At 37.7% G+C, this 18,629-nt stretch overlaps 3 protein-coding genes across 6 annotated transcripts in view; 2 read left to right on the forward strand and 1 right to left on the reverse strand.

Moving 5' to 3' along the window:
* Positions 1-289: 289 nt before the first annotated feature.
* On the forward strand, positions 290-9,430 carry LOC140752967 (uncharacterized). Its single transcript, XM_073087288.1, has 3 exons — positions 290-722; positions 7,251-7,438; positions 8,193-9,430. Exons 1-3 carry the CDS (start codon positions 627-629, stop codon positions 8,503-8,505), a joined length of 597 nt encoding a protein of 198 aa, XP_072943389.1. The 5' UTR covers positions 290-626; the 3' UTR covers positions 8,506-9,430.
* Positions 9,431-10,480: 1,050 nt separating this feature from the next.
* S6k (Ribosomal protein S6 kinase) lies at positions 10,481-14,930 on the reverse strand. The gene is made up of 10 exons (XM_073087728.1): positions 14,594-14,930; positions 14,291-14,331; positions 13,951-14,212; positions 13,387-13,520; positions 12,986-13,177; positions 12,480-12,570; positions 12,165-12,407; positions 11,791-11,898; positions 11,073-11,257; positions 10,481-10,766 (listed from the first exon to the last, which is right to left on the reverse strand). Coding segments are annotated over exons 1-10 (1,356 nt in total). The 5' UTR covers positions 14,693-14,930; the 3' UTR covers positions 10,481-10,765.
* A 1,044-nt stretch (positions 14,931-15,974) lies between these two features.
* LOC140753489 (phosphatase and actin regulator 2) overlaps positions 15,975-18,629 on the forward strand; it is a 56,528-nt gene continuing 53,873 nt past the window's right edge. For 2 of the 4 annotated variants that reach the window (XM_073088122.1, XM_073088126.1), the window contains exon 1: positions 15,978-16,259. In XM_073088122.1, coding sequence (XP_072944223.1) covers positions 16,169-16,259 — 91 coding nt within the window. In that variant the 5' untranslated portion in view covers positions 15,978-16,168. Of the gene's footprint in view, positions 16,260-18,629 lie in introns of all 4 variants that reach the window. The other 2 variants (XM_073088124.1, XM_073088121.1) reach the window with 2 other exon arrangements.

Below are 18,629 nucleotides of genomic sequence, written 5' to 3' on the forward strand. Positions count from 1 at the left end.
TCGTTGGTCTACCGTATTAAAATGTAAATCGGTTAAAATATTTCAAGGAATCATGAAAAAAATTGGGATGACACACCACTTACAGTTTTTCCATATTGAACTCTATATCCTAGCAGTTAAATGTTAAAATTGCATAATGAATCATAGAATTCACGATTCTCGAACCGCCGTAAACCGCGACCTAATTTGACCTGATCTGTTTGGGTTTGAGCTGCAGCTCAAACTCATATAATAAGTGATCTGAATATTTGTACCGGTTCAGATCTGAGTTACTCACCTCTACTGTCAAGTGTCAACTTTGTCAAGTGTCATTAATCACTTACTGTTTTAGAAGATCTTAAACCTGAAATTAATTACAAAACCTTTTGAATATTTGTGCTAATCGGTCCAGCAAACAGTATAACATAGGGAACACTCTTGCTGTGTTTAAAGTACAAAGTGATTGTATTCGCTGAACAACCAATAAGGCGTTTTTTCTCATGTTGTGGTTGTTTCCCGCGTTCGTAGATCATTTTGTTGTATAATTAAACATATATTACTTATCTATGTAATTAAAAAAAATCTTCTAAACGTATTAAGTTTCCGAATAAATAGTATTTTCAGATTTTTAAAATACCCCAGTAGCAATGAATTCTCCTAAATCACCCTTATCTCCCAGATACAAAAATTTAAAATTAAAACGTTATTCTTCTCCAAAAGAGTTAAAGGAAAAGATACGACAGGTAAATGCATAATTATTACTTATTTTACAAATTATTACAAATCGATGTTAGTCTGTTTCTTTAGAAATAAGCTTAAATATATGTGGGATCGTATGAATGAGAGGTTGATGGTGATATTTAATTCTTATTTTATTTCTCTGAGCTCATGTCAAATCCAACGTACATCGTTTTAAACTCTCTCCAACTGACTTCTCCTTAAGTGTTGTCAAAATCAAACTTCATCAGAGTTCGTATATAAAATAAAAAATGTGTACTCATGTAGGTAATTAGGTATTATCCCACATATATAAGTGCATTTTTTGTTTTATTGTTTGTTTTCCTATAATTTTTATGTAAAATACAATCTGTTTTATTAATATTACTGTAAGGTTATTATTATTTTATCTGTAAGGTGGATTCGTGGTCTGTTCAATTAAATCTTAGCAATTACGTTTATTATTTTAATATCATAATATTGTTATCACAATTTTTTTTTTCTTTTTTTTTTTTATCGTATAACCTAACGATTAGGCAGACGTGCTACCTGATGGAAAGTAGTCAACGCTGCCTATGGACATTTGCAACACCAGAGGAGTCGCCAATGCATCGCCGGCTTTGTATGAGAGCTCTTTTTGCACCTTTTTTGAAGAGCCCCATGTCATAGCGCTCCGGGAATACCTCAGGAGGAAGAAGAAGAATATTGTTTGTTGAAGAAATACATACTATTGTGGTTAAGAACTTCAAAGCCTGAATTATTCTCATGTTGGGAACAACAGTAGACTAGAAAATTTAATTGTCAAATGGGTCTAAACATGGGCATATAAAAAGGCATTGTAGATCGCTTTCTGGGTGGTGATTTTCCGTTCAAAATGTATTCGAACAGATTATCCTCACTCATATAAGAGGGCACCTCTTCCCAACAGATGGTCCCCCACTTATCATTCCTCACCAGTTCGGCTTTCGCCACCAGCAATCGTGTCCCCAACAAGTCCACTGCATTGCCGAGTACATTACAAGCAGGTTTTATCCAGGAGTAATAGGACATTAGCAGTCTTCTTCAATGTTGCGAAGGCTTTTGACAAAGTCTGGCATGGAAGACTGGTATACAAGTTATACCAAACTGGTCTTCCCGATCGTTTAGTTCGCATCGTGGCTTCCAACTTCAGGTCAGAACCTTCTGGTTCCGGCACGAAGGTGTCCTTTCGTCTCCACGCCCCAAAACAGCCAGAGTCCCCAAGGGTCAGTGCTAGCCTAGTACTCTAACGATATTCTCATCCCCAAAAATGTTGTGCAACTCTCACTCATCCCTGATGACACTGCATTTTACATCCTAGGGCAACAGGAGTCATCAATCCTCATGAGTTAGGAGGCTGGTTTAGGACATGGCGCATCGAAGTCAATGCCGAGAAAAGCTCCGCAATGCGCTTCGACCACAAACACAGGCGCATACTCGTCTTTTCCTCCGTCAAATTACTATGGGCCCTCATCCCATGGAGGGATCCCCGTGCGTCACCTTTAGACCCCATGTCACAAAGGTAACCCATATCGCCCGCCCCTACATGAGCCGCCTCAACTGCATGATTGGACACGGCAAGGTTTGCATACGACCGGTGTTAACTTACGCCTCCCCATTCTTCGCTCACGCGAATCCCACCATCCATACACTCCAGATCGTCCAAAACATATTTTGTCGTTGTCGTCATGGTATTCAGCAATGTCGACCTACACCGTGACCTGGAGCTCGTTCCCATTCAACAAGTCCTCAAGAAATTCTCTGAACACTTCTTCACTCGCACAGAAAACCATCCTTACCCTTTTATTAAAGGTGCAGCAGACTACATTGCCCCATTCCTACTCGCCATAATTGCCGTCGGTCAAGATATTTCTTGGCTCCAAACAAACTCTCCTTGGACCTGAAGAACCTCTTGACCGCCCAGAGGGGAGAGCCTCTTTCTGATAATGATCATCTTCCCGATGAGGTAATTCTTAGTCTTTATCCGATGACATATTCAGTGTCAACAACCCAGCGGTCGCTCCCTATGGAGCACCGCTAGCGCCTCTTGATTCCCGAATATAAGGTCGCAGTCCGATGTCGGCTGTACGGACCCTAGGACGAAAGCTTGAAGGAGGTATTTAGTGGGTAGGCATCCCTTAAGGATGAGTCCTACACTCCCCAGGTATCGTCGTCACGGCCTGGGGGTGCTAAGATGCATTCACCTGCTTCCCTCCGCAAAGAGTTGCCCTATTCCATATTTTTATGGGCGAAAAAAAAAGTCATTTTCCGATTATTGTAAAGAACGTTACTCTGCCACTTTTGTTGTCGAATCTATAATTTGTTTGCTTACTTATTATTTTGTTAACTTATTAAAGTAAAACGTTCTCGGTTTATAAACATTGTTTTTAAATAATTACCTGACGATATTTCCTAACATCATAATTGGGATTGTATCCACGATGAAATCCACCGCCTTTGTTTGTTTGTTCTTAATAATTCAATAAGTAAGAAAGAAAACTGGCAGATCACGTGTATCGGTAAAATCACAAAGGAAGTCTTGATCAACGGAAGAAACCGTATTGCGGCTATACTCCACAGGTGATACTGTTGAGGGTTATAGGAGCGGTTCGCGGCGCAATCGAACATATTGCGTGAACCACGTGCATCACCACCGTTGCGACCGTGGTGCGGCTTTCGCCTGGCGCCGGCGAGGCGTCTGTGCCAGGCCGCTTAGCTGTCCCGAAGCTGGGCGGACCCGTCAACCGCAGGTGGAACATTCGGGCATGTGGAGGGGCCTGAGTGAAAGATTATTTATTGCTGGCGCGGTAGCTACCCAATGCTTGTCCCTGTAGTACCGGGACCAGAATAGGGCTACGGTATCCCCTGCCTGTCATAAAAGGCGACCAAAAGGGGCTTCCGGGGTTGCAGGCGGAAAGAGTGGGAGCTCAAACCGTCCAGCAAGCGACCCCGGGAAGGACAGCGGCTTATGTGGTCGCATATCGCTGTAATCACCAGGGGATGTAAGAGGACCGTAAATTGCTCCCCTCAGGGCAGAGCCCGATAGAAGGGCATCGCGTTAGGAGGACTCCGGTTGTGTTCCGTTGGAGATCCCAGAGTTCTCCACCAAACGCTGAGGACGGCCACCGGGGGGGTTTTAGTGCGGTAAAAACCCCACATAACCCGGCATCACTCCCATGACGACGGGTACCTTTTTAAGGTTTCTCCCTCGTCAACAAAAAAAAAAAGATACCCAATGCCGGTGCTAACGTGTGCTGCATGGTCTATCGTGCGATGCCGGCATTAAGGGTACTTCTAATGGAATTTAAACTAGTCCTTCGTAAGGAAATGGACGTTTTGAATTTGAACCTGGGTGAGTTAATTGACTTACTTCGGCATTTAGTTATTCCATCCTTGTTTTTTATGCTGTGGCCTCTGTCTTTTGTTACGTTCACTTTGTATTTTTTTCTATGAAACATTTTTGTGTTTCCTCAATGGGGAAACACATTGAAAGACGTATCTTGCGGTTGGGGATAGCCTCTGTCTGAGATGCTATCTTGGCCGACGGATACACTGCAATAGATGTATGGTTTCATGTTATTGGATGGTGTATTGGGGTACGTTCAGGAATTTCGATCCTAGTATATGGAACATACCCTACGGAATGCTGTGTTTTGTTTTGTGTGCTTGGACGCTGTCTTGGAGTTGCTCAGACATGTGGTCCTAGAGATGTGTACAACTCTACACGCAGAGTCAAGCCACGGACATCTGTGATGAGTCACGATGTGTGAGACGTTTGTGTGGCAAACATTGTCTGTGTTTTTATTGTTATTAGCTTTGGTTGAAATTGAAACATGCTTTTATGGGTGCCGATTCACATTGTCCCTGTAGTTCCGGGACCAGAATAGGGCTACGGTATCCCCTGCCTGTCGTAAGAGGCGATTAAAAGGGGCTTCCGGGGTTGCGGGTGGCGAGAGCGGGAGCTCTAAACACCCGGCCAGCAACCCCGGGAAGGACGGCGGTATGTGTGGTCGAATACCGTCGTGTACGACAGACGGCGTGGCGAGCGGCATGTTTACCTGGACGGAGCCCTACGGGGCAACGCGCTAAGAGGACTCCGATTACGTTCCTCTGGAGATCCCGGAGTCCTTTACGCAGCGCCGAGGACGGCCACCGGGGGGGTTTCAGTGCGGTAAGAATCCCACATAACTCTGTGTCGCTCCCACGGCACCGGGTACCTTTCGAAGGTTTCCCCCTCGAAAACAAAAAAAAAGGTGCCGATTCACTTAAGCAAACTCATATTTCACTCGTAGACCTCTATCGAGTCATGAGGGTGCACTCCCCCAATTTAAATATATATATTTTTATATAATATAGTAGCAGACGAGTATGCAGTCCACCTGATGGTAAGTGGCTACTGCCGCCCATGGACATTTGTAATGAACCTCAGATAGGATTAGATATTCGTACCTGAGGTCGGCCACAGATGCGCCTCTACCCCTGAGGGCTAAGCTGGAACGCCCTGGAAAATATGTCTCGCTTACCACACCCTTAAAAATGGAACACAGCAGCGCCTAACACTGCTGTTATTAAGCAGAAATAGGTGTGGCTGTGGTGCCGCCGGAGTCTAACCACAAAGGGTTCTACCACCTTCAATCAGACATGATTTTCTTTTGTGAGTTTTTGTGCAGAAGCAGCTGTAGAATTGAAGATGGAGTCCGGGACGGTCTCCCGTCAGGAGAGGCCGTGTAGGAGAAGGAAGATGCGTGCGCTGCTGAATGGTGGAGGCGCTACCAGTGGCGGTTGGCTCTGCTGGCCGCTGCAGACCCTATCAAATCTACAGATCCTTTCCAAGCTTGCGCGTGCTGCTTGGAGCGGTGAGCGCTGCCGCGTTCTGCGGGCGCCGCCATGGAGTGCGGGCGCCACTGCGCTTTACGAGTGCTGCAGGCGGCGCCGCCGCGCTGTGCGGGCGCCGCTCTGCCCAGTTGGCGCCGCCGTTTTTTGCGGGCACCGGCTTGGTCTGCGGGTGCCGCTACGCTCTGCGGGTGCTGCCTTTGTGCTCTGCGAGCGCTGCCGTTCTCTGTGGGCGCTGCTGTGCGCTACTGACGCTAAACGGCGCTGTAGTGCGCTTCTGGCGCAATCTGATACTCAATGACTGCATCTTTACACGTGCGCTTGCCACACGGCACTAGCACTTTACTTTGACACTAGCCTTTGACGTGTGATTTACGATTCGCATTTAATTATTTTGAAAATGACGAAGACATATCTGTGAAATCTTGTAAGGATGATGACTGCGTGTAAATAATCTCGTGACAGCAAAGAACATATCGTTGAAAGAGGGGCCTGTATGTGTGATGGATGAAAGAATAGGCAAACTTGTAATGTTATCAGTGTGAATGCATTGCAAAAATTGTCCGGGTGGACGCTACTTCAGAACCGTTCTTAACCTTTTGTGCGTTTAGGTTAGTAACAAAGGCTCTCAATGATCTGTGGTGCTTTATCCCACTTCAACGGTAGAGGTGGGCATCTTTATGCTTTACTTCCCATTCTTTACAGTAATGGTGAGGCGGATTTCGCCTGATTTTGCTTCTCTTACAGCGTAGACGTTGTGTCGTTAATGGTCATTGTATCGGTGAGCATTGGGGAACACAGCGTGCTACTTTGTTATAACGTTTTCTGAACGGGCTAACTATTGTAAAGGTATCGTACTTGTGCCTTGAATTACGCAATTTGAGACATATCTACGACATTCATCTTTTTTATATCTGTCTTTCATCTACAGAATCTGACATTGAAGACGACACTACACAACTACTACCACTTCAGACAGGACAGTCATCGCATCTGTCTCTACTGCACGCGTACGATGCAGTTCCTGGAACGAAACGTCTATATGCATGAGAAGAGTGTGTCGACGACGCCAGAGGCCGCGTTAGGAACGACGGTAGAAGACAGAAAATTTAATTGTCAAATGAGGATATTAGCTAAAAATGGGCGTATGAAAAGGCTTTGTAGATCGCCTTATGCGTGGTCATTTTCCGATTATTGTAAAGAACGTTACTCAGCCACTTTTGCTGTCACATCTATGATTTGTATGCTTACTTGTTATTTTGTTAACGTAGTAAAGTAAAATGTTTTCGGTTTATAAACGTTTTTAAATAATTTCCTGACGATATTTCCTAACACTAAACCATTTATGTAAAAAATAATATACTATTTAAAGTAATAGTTATAAATGGTATATTCAAAGTTGAGTTTGCTTTATTATAGGATATAGTCTATGCTTCGTGTTTATTTCGTATTTTACTTGTAATAACTAAAAGAGCGACCAGGACCAGATAAGACCAACTTGGGACTTATATCTGTATATCCATGGTTGGCAGTGACCACTTACCACTGGTGGACTACATGTTTGTTGATACTTCCACATCACCAAATAAAAAAAGATCTTCAAGAACCATAAGAAAAAAATACAATAATCAAATATTAAATTTGGGTGTCTTAAAATTAATAATTGATTATTATTATTATTAAGACAACAAAAATTGTTTCAGGACATCAGAACTAAAATGAAGCGTAGTAGAGATTTGATACTGTCTGGATACAGATCAGACACATTTGAATCAGAAATTATAAAAAGAATTTCAGAAGTATACAACAAACACGTGCTTTTGAATGATGATGAAGAAAGTGAAATGCTAGAAGAAATTCAAAATGAACTTATCCAAGAGGAGCTTGAATGGTATAGGTTTTTTTTTTATATTTATACAAGTAGCAAACCAGCATGCAGTCCACCTGATGGTAAGTGGCTACTGCCGCCCATGGACATCTGTAACCCTGAGGACTAAGCTGGAACGCCTCGGAAAAGTATGTCTCCCTTACCACACCCTTCAAAACGGAACACAGCAGCGCCCAACACTGCTGTTATTAGGCAGAAATAGGCGTGGCGGCGGTGCCGCCAGAGTCGTACCACAAAGGGTTCTACCACCTTGTTTTATTTTGTTGTTGGCAACCCGTTACTGTACAGTACTTGGTACCTTTCTCCGCTCAAAGTGAGAGGTACTAGGCCTTAGTCCATCATGCTGAACAGCAGATCTGAAATGCAGATTGATGGCACATTTGGAAAAAAATATAATGAAATAAAGTATATTTGTATAGACCTGCGCAGGCACTTATAAATTGTCAATTACAGTATTTTTCATTTGATCATAAGATAAGAACGATATAAGATTGTCTACCGATACAGGTAACATTATATACCAAACTATAACATAAAAAAATACTTGAGGTGCTTCCTTGTTTTGGAAAGTTAAAGGATGATTTACCACTTTTTATCACCATAACATATTTCTGCAGGGTGCAGTCTGAAGCAGTTTGTAGTTTGGACCAGCCCTCAGTGTCCATTGTTTTTAATTATATGATTCGTTTAATTACTTATATTTCGTAACTGTTGGATACAGGTTCTTATTGCCTATATAAATCATCGTCTTTTGCAGGTGGCAGAAAGAGTATGAAAAATCACATCATGATATTGATTGGTCCACATTACATCAAGAAGAAAATGTTATATGTCCTATTTGTGAAAAGACCAATTTCGATATTGTTAAATCTAATGTTCATTGTCCAAATTGTAAAATTACTATTGAAACGGATAAATCTCTGTTAGAAACAAAGAAAGCTATTTTTGATGCAGTAGAAAAGCATAGTTCTTGTCCCACTAAAGCTGGATTTGCAACAGTAACTGAATTGAGCAATACCCACATCTACCTTATTTGTGACAGTTGCTCAGATATGGAGATAGTTATATAATTACTATACTCTTTTGATCATTACCTAAAAAAAATCTCATTTAAGATGCTCCAAAAGTCTTAATTATTGTGATTTATTTAAGGTAGTAATTCTAATGAAACTAACATTGAATGCGACTAATATAAATGTTAAAATAATTTTAAAAATTAATTTTGCTCTATTTAACACCCTTTTATTAGCTTGGGTTGTATTTATGTATGTATATAATGGAATCTTTAAGCTCAATTTTCACCAATTTCCACAACTCTGATTAATTTGATACTTTGCGTACGTATTAAGGACCGATGAAAATGCAATAATTTGATAACAGTTTCCCATTATCCTTATTAGATTAATTAATTCCCCAATTTATGAGTTTGTCCCAGACTAAAAAATTAAAAATAAATAATAATTTAAAAAAAAAACACGATTTTATTGCTAATCGGACTAAAAAGTAGAAAATAGTTTTTAGAATAAGATTTAAGTTATTAAAATAACAATTCAATTCAGATTAATAATAATTGTTGCAATCTAGTAACTTTACGATGAGCTTTCTCGTAAGGCGCTCGAACAATCTCGCCTCGAAAATCGTTAATCCTGAGGATGTTGATAAGGACAATGGTACAAAATTATTAAAATCGTGTGTTGTCACCGGTTTTTGATAATTCTTCAAAATTTTAAATTAAACTGAGCGTTCAAAGTGGATAGAAATCGGGTTCAAAGATTCCGTTACATACCTATATACATACAACCCAAGCTAATAAAAGCGTGTTAAAAAGCGTGAGGTATATTGTACTGCGGTTCATAACTATTCTCTCACAGATAATTGCCAATAGAATGATTGTAACATTTAAAATATAAACAAAGTGAGCAGTTTCAATATTTTTTTCTGCATTTTGTTTTATCTTTAATATTTTGTTAAATATATTGTGCTTAAGCCATGAAACTGATTTATTTTTGTATTTTCTCCCATAACTGCATGTAGCAATACAAACAGAGAAACTTAGATTTTTGTCTTGTTTGCCTTAAAATTTATATACGATACGGTAGTGGTCGTCCTATGCTGCGGCGTGAATTCGCCACGAGGCGCTGGTTATTCTGGCCTCGAAGAACCCTTCCTTACTCGGGCAATCTCCTCAGTGGGTACACTTCCCACCGTTGATGTAAACTGCCACGAGGTACGGTGCACGGTGCAGCATTTGGTCCCTATGACCTGTGCTAGGCTGCAACTGCAGACTTTGTCATCTAGACGATCGGAGGACACTTGTCCCTCGAGTTCACGAGGGAGCGGGCGATGGTGGTCGAGCGTGGAGGGACGCGAAAACTCTCAAATCGACATGTGGCCCATTGTCAGCACGTGTGTACATACGACGCGCCAACATGGTCACAAACCAAAATTTACATTAGACAACATGATTCCGGTCTAACATCTTACTTAAAGTACTATACAGTGTGTATTATATATATTTTTAACCAGTGCCGGATTGGTCATGGAACAGGAGGCAACGATTGAGAAATACGACGTGCCCCACGCTTTACAAAGCCTAGTGCCCTCATATGTTGTCGTCATCAATGTTTTGCTGCTCCTCTGCAGAACAATGGTCTTTTCTGAGTGAGAAGGGTTTTGGAGACAGTTCCAACTAACTGCGAATTGGTAGACTTCACATACCTTTATATTTTTGGAACTCTCATACATATAGGTTTCCTCATGATATATTTTTTTACCGTTGTAGCAAGTGAAAATAATTTCTATTTGACTAATGTGAGGCCAAGGATTCAAACTTCAGACCACCTGTTTGAGAAACTGAGTTTCAACCACTCTGAATGTGTGCGCTTATAAATCCTCTCGTTATTTTGCAATGGATATTAGGGAACTAAATTACTGATGGGGATTGGGTGGTGCTCATGGATTTTTACGTAATTCCATTCAATATGACATTAGAATAAATACCTGTAAATTACTCAAAGCAAGGTATTCAGTGAAATGAAACTCCCATTCTTACAAAATAAAAATGACCTTTTAATTCAATTCATGAAGCATGGTAACAAGGTATATTGTAAATTATTATTACTCTGTCATATACTTGGGGTTAGAACATTTTATTATATGTGATTAATTCCTACCAAAACATTAAACTAAACGGTAACTTGTATAAAATGTACATTAATAATAATAATAGTAGTATAAAACAGTACCATTATTTCACGGACATAGATGGGCAGCATTTGTAGTTGATTTCATCCTTTGTATAAAATGGTCAACTATATAAATTATTCTAGGCCTGAAAAAAATTAAACCATTATTAATTATATTCCACTTACATACTTCTGGAGTTATATATTCTTTCTTAGACAAGTAAAGATAATTTAGTGACAAATTACTATCTTTGGCACTGGTAAATCGGATAGATTATATAGATGTAATACATACAACTAAATCATCTTCTGATCGATATTGAAATCCCGAAAAGGCAATATTTTTTAAGTTATTTAGATTAGGAAAATCATCATCATCAACATCACGTCCAATTAGCCTAAAGATTCAATCAATTCTAACACATGTTGCTCATATGACTCACGTAACTTACTATATAGGTAGACCTTGGACTTCCATTGGGTCTTCCTGGGCGTGCGCGTGAGCGTGCGCGGCAGTGGATGGAAGCATCGCGAATGCGTTGTGATGTTGTGGTCGCGGGCGCCGCGGCGAGCGCGCCGTGATCACGCGGGGCTTGTGGATTTCGTCCATAACTGAAGGTGCTACGTATGTAAAGCCCTGACATACAAAAAAATATATAAATTTTAAGTATCATAATCAGATTATTTAAATCCTATTACTACTTACTTTTAAATTTATTAACATTAACAAACTTCAATAATAATCGTCGTAATTAAGTTACGAGTATATGCTGATATTACAGCACTGTGGCAAAATCTATGGTTGAACTTCTTAGGTAATTTGGTCAACTTTTTTAATAACCCACATCATACAAATACAACATGTCTAAATACATGAATACAAAAATGATGTATGTATACAATGTTGCTTAATGGCCAAGTTAACCCGAGTGCTTTTGAAGGTGGTAGAACCCTTTGTGGTTCGACTCCGGCGGCACCACCGCCACACCTATTTCTCAGGTAGGAATATCTAGGGTTGATTACAGATGTCCATGGCCGGCAGTAGCCACTTACCATCAGGTGGACTGCATGCTCGTCTGCTACTCCTATATTATAAAAAAAAAAGTTTCGATACTTACAACTTTACAATGGAGGGTATACATACACAAGAAATATATTTTTGATTCTTACCTGGAACATTAAATTGGCACTTTCGCTAAGTGTCGATTCATCTGGCGAGTCAATTGGTGTTTGTAGTGTAAATCTTGTATCAAATTGCGAGACATCATCTTCACCTGTCTGTACAAAAAGTAACATCATTAAATTACTTAAAACAATAAATTGCTTGATAAATTAATGATTGAAATTTCGACCAAGAAATAAGAAGTCATAGCCATGAAAGATTTCTCTAAAATATAGATTAAATTAAATTAAATGCCAATAAATAATCGTCATTAAAAACTAAGCATGTATTGATTAGGTACATCATAAAGCAAATCACCATATACTTTAATTAAAAATACTGAAAACTGTTGTCATCTAATATCAACAAATAAGAGTCATACCAGACGTGGCTTAATAGGAGGTTCCAATCTGCGTGCGAAAACGTCATCCCAATGGACATGTTTGAAGAATGCATGCCCGCGTACAGCGGCCGCGCCCGCTGCGCCTAAACGCTGCGTTTCCGAGCGTTTCATCAGACGCCGAATCAAGTCACGAGCGTCTTGAGTGAGGTAGGCCGGTAACATTAATTTACCTTTCAATATTTTCTCTATAGTTTTTGTACGGTTATCTCCAGTGAACGGTGGCTAAAATCAAAAGCAATAGCATACAAACATGGCGACGAATGGTACGAAAGCAACTTTGCGACAGAAACATACTTGGCCAATAAGCATGTCGTACATCAGTGCTCCCAGACTCCACCAATCCACTGCCTTTCCATGACCGCTACGTGTTAATATCTCTGGTGCCCTGAAAATTCATAAAACATATAAAGAAATTGAATAATTTATTGTAGCCATATGTGATGGTGATGGTATTACAATGGCACTGGATATTTAGTTTCATACAGACACTGTTGCGTAGATGCATGCCTCTACTCATTTCTTCTACTACCTGAGTGTGTAAAGTAGGTACTGGCTAAATAAGTATTTGACACATAATTGCACTAATGGTTGACTTTGTTTTAATTTAGGTCAGTTCAATTTGACTTTGAAATAGTTTATTAGTTTGCAAAAAGAACATTATTTTATCATTATAATAATATTTTATTACAATAATATAACATGTTATGTAAAAGCTACAATATGCCATAACAAAAAAACAAATATTTTAATTTTCTGGCACCAACAATATATAAATCAACAGTAGATTACATATTACTTACATATACTCAATTGTACCACAGAATGTATGTGTCACTATGCCCTCTTGTATATGTTCTTTGCACAAGCCAAAATCGGTGAGTTTCACATGTCCTTGGGCATCCAGAAGGACATTTTCTGGTTTCAAATCACGATATATTATACCTAGACTGTGTAAATGTTCTAATGCCAATATAATTTCAGATAAATAAAAGCTGAAAGAAAAAAATACAAACACAATGTTAAAAAGCAATACAACATTGACATAAATAATATTGTTATTGTAATAATTGAATTAATTTTCCCTTTAAAGGAAGACTTTTTGAAATTAAACTCTATAACCCTACCTAAGGTGGGAGCAATATTTAGGGAGGAAATAAACAAAAAATCCTAGCTAACATCAAACACAAAAATGAACACTTACCAAGCTGTATCTTCAAGAAATATTCCTTCTCTTTCAAGATGCATAAATAACTCTCCACCACTTAAATATTCTAATATAAGATATAGTTTACCACCAGTTTGGAAAGCATATACTAATTCAACTATAAATGGATGCTGAAATTAGAAAAAAATGTAAAAATAAACACCATGTGTAACATCTAATAACATATTTTGCAAGCATTTTTTATAATATCGACGGGTCCTACGTAAACTGGTGCAAGTGCGTTGTCACAACAGCTTACAGTTCACCTGATGATAAGTGCTGCCCATGGACACCTGTAATCTATCCCAGGATAAAATTAAATTCCTACTTCCTCATAGGTCAGACAGTAGACCTCCTCCACAGAAGTGCCACTACACCTCAGGCCTTAGCTAGAATGCTTCAGAAAAGTACCACATCCTTCAAGGTGAAACAGTAGCTCCTAATACTGCTATGAGGCAGAAATAGGTCTTGCATTGGCTACTCCAATGGTGAACCGCACAGGTTACTACCATCTTGAAACTAAGACTAATTAAATTTAATAATATAATATAAGCAGTCTACCTTAACAGCTTCCAAAATGTTCCTTTCTGCTTTAGTGTGTGCAGTGTCCTTCTGATTGCGAACAATGGAAGCCTTCTTTAGAACCTTCATTGCAAAGTGTGCACCCGCATCCGGTCCTGTGATCTTGCGTACTTGGAACACCTTTCCATATCCTCCTTTTCCCAAAACCTTTCGCAGTTCAAAATCTTGGGGGCCCAAGCGTTTGCACTGACCCGGATTGACATTGTCTTCACATAATTGTATAGTCTCAGAGCCTTCCGCACTATAACACATAATTAAAAGAAGTTTATTAGCATAGAAATAATATTTCATATATGAATACTCACATATTGTTACTTACTTTACAATGTTGTTTACATGTAGCTCCGGATCATAATCAACCTGTGCAGAATAAAATCATCAATATTGCAAATTTATTCATAACATGTACAGATTACATTGCTACATCGCATAATGCAGGTAGATTGAAACCTTACATAGATCACCAAATAGATTTAATGAATTAACAAACGCCGTGAGAACATGAGAATATTTTACGGGCAATGAATTTGGTTTATCCTTGACCACTAAATGTATCTAGAACACGGTTATAGGTTAGGTAACAGTACGAAATTAAACACACATTGAAACATGACTTAAATACCTCATCGACTTCAATGATATCGTCTTCGTCTGAATCTCCTATGGCAATAGAATCCACTTCTAAATCTAAATCGAAAACACCTGCCATATAAGATGACATTTCAATAATATCACATCAGCAAGTGCACTATATTTTAGCCGTGTCACGTAATGTGTTGGTTAATTCAAAACAATTCTTTACATGTATAAGTTAAAGATACTTCGAATCAATTCCCTGAATATAACTTATTTTTTATTATGCAAAAATATTGACGAACTTTAGATAAACGTAAGAAAAAACAAGACAATGCAAAGCACTCTCGTCAAGCATCGCGTTTTAATATTAAATCATAGATAATACACAATACAATACACACTATAATTATTTATCCACAGATTACAAACAAAATTAAAACGAAATTACGGTTCGAAACCACAGATGACAATCAGACGTATAAATTATGATTGTATACCTACTTAAAAGTTTTAGTTATCTGTGAACATTGCACAGTGTATGAATTAGGGACATGACAGCAAGATTATAGGTATACCTAAATTTGATACCTACCAAAGAGTATAGTAACCTATGTACCTACTATCTGCCCAAAAGTAAACTGGGTATTGGGTATAAGGAATGTTGGGTATGAGAAACTTTGAAGGTGATAAATAGAAACCTTGGTTGGTTCAACTCTCGAGGTACCACTGGTACAACTTCTATTGCCTAATAACAGCATTATTATGCGCTGTTGTCTGGTAAGGGAGAAAAACTTATTCGAGACGTTTCAAATTAGTACTCAAGGGCAAAGAGTATAGTAATTTAAGCGAAGCATCTGTAGCATGGTAACCTCTGGTAAATAGAACTGTAACCCTTATCGGGGTGTTAATGTGTGGTAGTACTCATGGGATTTCTGATACTTGTAAATACTAGTAATATGAACTGGTACTCTGGCGGTTTTTACAGTTATAGTGCAGAAGGATAATACGTTTTTTGTATTCTTGCATGACTTTTTTATATAAATTATTGCATGTTTTTATATAAAGGTACTATGTGCCATTTCTTTAGGACTATAAAAAAATTTCAACGCTACGATTTTTATTGAAAGACATAATTATTACCTACCTAACATGTTTGGCATAACCGCATAATCGTCGAGCTAGCACTAATGTGAACTAGCACTTAAGTAGGAGTATAGGTATTCTGTGCGTTTAGGCGGCCCCTTAACAGAACATAACACAGATACAATTAAAATTAGGAATTTACGCTTTTTGGAACGCATCGACACAATGCAAAAATAATGTTCTTATAATTAATTTATTTTTACTTATTTTAGTGCACAAACAGTGACAATATTGATTATAATAATAAATATTTCAATAATTTCGTCAAAAAAAAATTACAAATATTTAAACGTTTGAACGCACCGTCGGTTGTCGGGGGTGTAAACATGTATTAGTAATCATAATTAAAAACTGCTTTGGTACTTTTATAACTATTTCAAAAATTGTGATATATTGTAGACTATTTTTTAAATGTACGACAATCATTGTGATAACTTTGTGACGTTATTTCTGATGTTATTTTGTTCAAAACCTTTCGATGGCTAGTGACAACGACAAAAGTTCGAGTAATCACAACTTGGACGGTTCCTTGAAGAGTAACAAGAAATTAAGCAATCCTGGTAATATAGGTAAGTTAAGGTTTAATTCTTGTTATATAAACCCGAACCTGTCTGGATGTTATTATCATATTTCATAACCTCAAGGTTTTTGCAAAATAAAAGTTTCCAGTGATAGTAACATGTTCTTGTTGAATAGAGTAGTTTTGCAGAACCTTATGAATAACATATAGAGGCTTTGATACATACATTAACTTGCCTGAAGTGAATCCTTTAAAACCTAAGTATATTTTGGACACATTTGTAACTGATATTAAAAGAACATGGCATATTTATTTTGGGCTCAATCTTATCAAACTTTATATATGTACAAGTGATCGAGCATCCTGTTTACCTGACGGGCTCTAAGAGATTATATAACAAAAATCAATTATAACTGACTAAATGAGGAGTATTATTTAAAAACCACAAAACAAAAAATGAATATTACCTATATTACCCTCACCATCTGCTAACATAGTTTTCAAACAAAAATGTTCTTGTGTGGCTGAAATGATATTACTTTATTTTAAATAGTTTGGTTACGACATATTTGTGTGAATTTTGTGCGTTCAGTATTCATTATAAAAAATCAAGTTATAAATCCTTCTGTCTATCTCATACCGACACAAGAATGTACAGAACTTTTCCAGTAAAATATGACAGTAATTTTTGTATGGATTTTGTAAGAATTTCTTCCAGAAAGAAAAAAGAGGCTGTAAAAGTTTATAAGTATATTTTCAGATTAATAAAACCAATATGAAAATTTTCATATACTATGGACTAATGAAACAAAAATTGACGATGATTATGTCCCTCAATATATGCCTCTCATACTACCAGTAAACAAATTAAATAATTGGAAAAAAAAAACTTAATTTTCAGATATTTTAAATTTCATTCAAGTTTGTGAATGTTGTAACACAAGTTTTAAGAAAAAACATATTCACAGTGTTTATCAGTATAACTTAAGGATCTTACAAAATATAATATTAAGATTTGGAATTCTGTCACTGATATTTGGAATATAGGACAAGTTGTGAACCATCTACAATATTGTAAAATTTACTCTAGAGAATAAAACATTGATTATTCCTACATGATGATGATGAACTTAAGTCCACCTGTGATTTTGAGGGGTCAAAAAATTTATATTTCGTCACATCAAAGTCTACATTTGGCTTGATTGAGTCTGTTTTCTGTCTGTCTGTAAATGCATTAAAAATCAATCAGTCAAATTCTGGTTCTCTCCTTTTTGTAGTAAAGCATCTCATATTCTAACACCACTTAATGTTATCTTGGGACTTTCCTGGAATGGGGCTTAATATCCTCAGATGAACCAGGTAGAGTAGTAGTAGTAGGTAGGTAGTTGGTAGTATTTGCCTCCTATAGAGAACTTCTCTATGGCCATCACTTTTTGAAGTCAATTTTGTCTCATCGTTTCTTGCTAATGCTGATCTTTGCTTGATGCTTGAGATTTCCTTTATAGTCGGAAATATTACAAATTAAATGAAACTATCAATTTTGTGTTTGGAGAGCATAGTCTCTACCACTCAAATTATTTCCAATTGACAAGTCATGTTTGTGTTATTTTAGTAATTAGGTAGTCATTATAATCATAAAACAAATCATTGTTTGGAATGCTTTTGCATCAACTTCTAAATATATAATTCAAAGTTGCAAACAGTCATGTTATTTTAGTTTTATTTAGTTACACTTTTTTTCTATTCAATTAAAGCAATAAGTTGTATTCAATTAAAGCAGTAAGTGTTATTTGTGCTCTACAAATCAAAAGGTGCCATACTATTTATAACCAATATACTTTTTTAAACATTTTAAAAGTAATATCTTGATTTTCAAACCACTAGCCTTAATATGAGATTATGAGGTATGAATTTCGGTTTTGATTGATCAAATTAAGAGATGAGGTATTGATCAATACCTCTTTCGTCCATACAACCCTATAAGCAGCACAACTGGTGGCCATTTAGGAACTAAAAAATTGCCATGTAATGCATGCAGATCGAGCTATCTTGCTCCCGATTTTATTGCTTGAGTCCTCAATTGAAAACTCAAAGTAAAGAGAAAATCCAAAAAAATTATAACTTAATGAGGACTCCAACCATTTACGTCACTTGTAAATCTTTTTACTTGGAAGCCTTTAAACATTACAATAAACAAAAACGAATTAAGTACATAATAAAGAATAATTTTAATATAATATTATAGTGCGATAATGTTGTGGTGGCTGTATGACATTTTATCCTTGCAATAAATGTGTCAAATTTTGACATAGACTTTGACATTGCAAGACGTCAATTGCAGTGTTGCCATCTCAGTGGATTTTCCACTAAATCTGGTGGTTTAAACCTTCGTTTCAACGGATAAATATTGGCTTTAGTG

This window comes from Epargyreus clarus, unplaced genomic scaffold, assembly GCF_041222505.1.
Source record: "Epargyreus clarus isolate Ecla_fem2 unplaced genomic scaffold, WU_Ecla_fem_2.2 ptg000026l, whole genome shotgun sequence".
Classification (NCBI taxonomy): Eukaryota; Metazoa; Arthropoda; class Insecta; order Lepidoptera; family Hesperiidae; genus Epargyreus; species Epargyreus clarus.

Coding starts and splice junctions, on each gene's coding strand:
- LOC140752967 (XM_073087288.1), top strand. CDS start 627: ATGAATTCTCCTAAATCACCCTTATCTCCCAGATACAAAAATTTAAAA. Junction 723..7,250: donor TAAAGGAAAAGATACGACAG/GTAAATGCATAA, acceptor AAATTGTTTCAG/GACATCAGAACTAAAATGAA. Junction 7,439..8,192: donor ATCCAAGAGGAGCTTGAATG/GTATAGGTTTTT, acceptor CGTCTTTTGCAG/GTGGCAGAAAGAGTATGAAA.
- S6k (XM_073087728.1), bottom strand. CDS start 14,692: ATGTCATCTTATATGGCAGGTGTTTTCGATTTAGATTTAGAAGTGGAT. Junction 12,408..12,479: donor ACGACATGCTTATTGGCCAA/GTATGTTTCTGT, acceptor TTTTGATTTTAG/CCACCGTTCACTGGAGATAA. Junction 11,899..12,164: donor CTCCTATTAAGCCACGTCTG/GTATGACTCTTA, acceptor CTTTTTGTACAG/ACAGGTGAAGATGATGTCTC.